Source organism: Atta colombica, unplaced genomic scaffold (genome assembly GCF_001594045.1).
Source record: "Atta colombica isolate Treedump-2 unplaced genomic scaffold, Acol1.0 scaffold126, whole genome shotgun sequence".
Classification (NCBI taxonomy): domain Eukaryota; kingdom Metazoa; phylum Arthropoda; class Insecta; order Hymenoptera; family Formicidae; genus Atta; species Atta colombica.
The window spans coordinates 5542030-5546109 of record NW_017259213.1 but is presented as its reverse complement, the minus strand read 5'-3'; the positions used below and the strand labels follow the sequence as shown (position 1 = coordinate 5546109).

Below are 4080 nucleotides of genomic sequence, written 5' to 3'. Positions count from 1 at the left end.
AATGACATAAATTAATTGGTACAACACAAATACATAGTAATTGTAGGTAAAATCCTGTACACGAGACAGATATTTTTCAATAAATGAATAATAATTTATTAATACTAAATAATTGTATTAAAAGATAGATAATCTGGTTTAAATCTTCTCTTCAGTATTGCAAATTAAAATTATACTTTAATAAATTCAAACATATGACATTTAAATCTTCAAGAAAATGATTCTTTATTTCAATAACTATTACAGTGATTGATGATCACTGCAACACATTGATTATTTTGGAAATAGGAACTCAATCTTCACATGACATTATCTAAATACAAAAAGAAGTGAGACATGAAGTAAGTAAGTTGGTACGTAAATTATTTTTTTTACAACATTATAGCATAATTATATATGTATTATATATATGTTATATGTATGTAGATACATGTATTGCATCTGCATATAATAATCATTAATTATTTATTTAAAAACTAAATTATTTATTATTGCTTGTTTCTAATCAAGAAAAGTATATATGTATCAACAATTTATCTTTTTAAATAAATTAAAACATTTTTGAATTTATAAACAATTTAATTTTTAATATTTATAGCTTGTATCTTAAAAAAGTATTATTTAATAATTCTGACAATATCTGGATTATTTAATTTATCATTTATTATTTATATCTTATTTTGAATTAATGTGTTTATTATGTCTTACACTATTATCACATATAGCAATGTCAACAATTAAAAATTTTTGCGAATTTGTTTATCTTGAAAGTATACCATACAGTGCAAAATTCTATCCTACATAGTTTATTACTAACTTAAGTATAGTAACATTATAAGCTACAGCTGATTGTAAAAACATGAATATGATGTACGTACGTTTTTCTAACTAACATGGTAATAATCTGTTATTACGAAAAGTTTTTTTACTACTTTGCGTGATGTTCATCGTTGAAATGCTGAAAACTCGAAGGGGATGCAGAATATTTAAAATACATCGTCATAAGTTGATCGCTCGATACTTCTAAACATAAAGAGCATGCGCGTGAAACTTTTTGCTGCATAGTAGATAACGGTATTTTCTGAAAAAGAAATAGGTGCCAGTCTTTAAATAACATTCAACATGGATATTTCAAAATACACAGCATACCAAGGTGCTTCTTGTGATCATTGTAATTGAGAAAGAGATGAGTAATTTTATAAAATATACGATTATTTATAATAACATTTGTTTTCGTTATATTTTATCATCATTAATAAAAATATCTTTTCACTGCTGATTATTAATATATTTATAACTATTGTAATAAACATTAGCCATTTATATATTATATTTGAAATAAAGATCTGTATTGTCCGTTTATTCCTATTTATTATTTTTTAAATAATTTGTAAATTTTTGTATAATTAATAAAATATTTATTTTGCAAATATTTTATTTATGTAATTTAAATAAACATAATATTTTATATGTTTATATTAATTATTAGTTCATGTATACGCTTAAGATTTTATTACATTTTTCATAAGCTATGACTTACTTAAGTTTCTATAGGTAGATTTCGAATGGGCAGTGAAACTCAATCGTATAACTTTAGATTTTATTGGACTTTGGCCTAAAACCGCACAGAATTCTCGACAGAAGTTAATGTGCAATTTTCGAGTACTCATTGTTTTCACAGCGATAACATTCGGTGTTCTGATTCCATCAATACATTCTTTTCTAAGAATTTATGGTGATATCATGCTAATGATAGATAATTTACAATTTACTTTACCGGCTATAAGTTGTTCGATAAGAATCGCGATTTTTTGGTGGAAAAAAGAAGGTAAGGTAAACAATTTTCTGCTGTAACTCTGAACTGCTAAATATAATAAACATATAAACGATATCCAAACTTATAACAAAATTACAATAAATTCTAATAAAAAAAAAATTATTTATGTTTTTAAATTATTTAAATTTATACGTTATGAAATTAATTTTTGCACACATGTACACATATGTATGCATATCTATGTGATTTATTAATTTATGTTAATAGCAAACTTTAAATTAGAAATTTAGAATCATGAAATAAAATCTTAAATTGTTTCGGTATTTATTTATCTCCTTTTCTTTTTTTCTATCTATCATTTTATCATTTTTCTGAAAAATGATAAAAATACAAGATAATTTTTTTTTCGATTCTATTATTAAGCTTATACAATTCTATTATTAAACTTTTTTTGCTTAGAATTAAACCTGTTGTATAATACTCATAGTTTCTTCACTAATATTAAATGTGCATTAAAATGTACAATATTAATATTTTTTAAGCTATCACACCAATCATTGATATGATTGCGGAGGATTGGATAAAATCGAAAAATGAGCAAGAGAGAAATATTATGATCAGAAAAGCTCATATTGCACGTATGATTGTTGCGTGTGCATATTGTATCATGGCCGTAGGATGCTTATTTATTATCATTCCCCCTGGATTTGGAATACCGATAAGATTAACCACCAATATTACTGATCCAGGCAGAATAGTACCATTACAAACTCATTATATTTACGATGTAACAAAACAACCTCAGTACGAATTGACGTATATTAGTCAAACTATCTATATAGTTCTCGCAGTTTTGTCTTATACCGGAATCGATCATTTTCTTGGGCTGCTAGTTTTCCATATATCCGGCCAATTGAACATTCTCAAAAATCGTTTGATAAATTTGAATAAATATATTAATTCTCACGACATGTTAAAAACATGCGTGGCACGACACATTCGTTTACTTAGGTATAGTATTTTCCGAAAAAATTTACGGTAATAATTAATTTGTGAAAAATATATGGTAATAATAATTCATTTATAATAATTTATTTTTGTTTTATATCTATCTAATAACATAAAATATCTTTCATAGAGCCATTGCTATTATTGAAGATACATATAATGTAACACTTCTCTCATTATTTCTATATTTTGCAATACTTTTCGCTTTTTACGGCTTCCGCATAATCAACGTAAGTTAATATTTAAGCAAATACTTAAAAATGAAAATTAATTAATTAATTAATTTTAAATCCAAAAATAAATTTACAAAATTATAAACAAAAATAACATCTAAATTATATTTAAAAGAAATACTATTGTTATTATTACTATTGTTATTTATAAAATATATTATTTTAAATATTTAAATTTTAATTACAAAAACGCTTCTATCACGCATCTTATAAATTTATATAGCTATTTGACGAAGGAAATGATTTATCATTCACACATTTGATATTCTTTATGTCTACATTTCTTAATTTATTTGTACATACGTGTCTTTATTGTGCTCTTGGCGAGTTTTTAGTAGCTCAAGTAAGTCGTTTTCCTTTTTTTATTTTTGTAAACGTCGTGTATACGACGCTCTATATATTAATACATTCTTCATTTAACAAAGATATTGTTATTAATGAACAATAAAATTTATTATTTTTTACACACAAATAGTGAAAGTTAATATCAGAAATATATTGATAAAATAATTTACAATATATATTATTTATAATATATATTAAAAAATGAAATATTGTGAAAATTTAATAATTAATTTAAACTTAATAATTAACGTAAACTTTTGAAAAAATAAAAATTAATATATAATTTACATTTATTGTTAACATGCATTATTGCATTTATTGTTTACATGAATATATTAATTTATATTTTAAATAATAGTAAAAATTAATTTATAATTAATGAGTTCATTTTATTAAGAAATAATATACAAATACAATTTTTATTCACAAAACGCTTTCAATATTTTTTAGTGTAATGAAATATATTATGCAGCCTACAGTAATGAATGGTATTCCGTGAATCCAAAAATTGCACAAGATTTATTGTTTTTGCTAATAAGAGGTGCCAAACCGATTCATCTCACTGCTGGAAAAATATTCCCCATGACAATGATGACATTTTGCAGTGTGAGATATTTTTATGTTTAATTATTACTACTTGTAAAAAAGGTTAAATGGTTTAATAATATTTCGTATATATATATATATATATATCTATATTATAATAATTTAAAAACT

General features: G+C 23.1%; 1 protein-coding gene across 1 annotated transcript in view; it reads left to right on the top strand.

Moving 5' to 3' along the window:
• The first annotated feature begins 2339 nt into the window (after window positions 1-2339).
• Window positions 2340-4080, top strand: part of LOC108695057 (odorant receptor 33b-like) — a 3617-nt gene continuing 1876 nt past the window's right edge. The window contains exons 1-4 of the mRNA XM_018204797.1: window positions 2340-2788; window positions 2916-3015; window positions 3242-3361; window positions 3814-3967. Of these exons, the coding sequence (XP_018060286.1) occupies window positions 2340-2788; window positions 2916-3015; window positions 3242-3361; window positions 3814-3967 (823 nt within the window). The remainder of the gene's footprint in view (window positions 2789-2915; window positions 3016-3241; window positions 3362-3813; window positions 3968-4080) is intronic.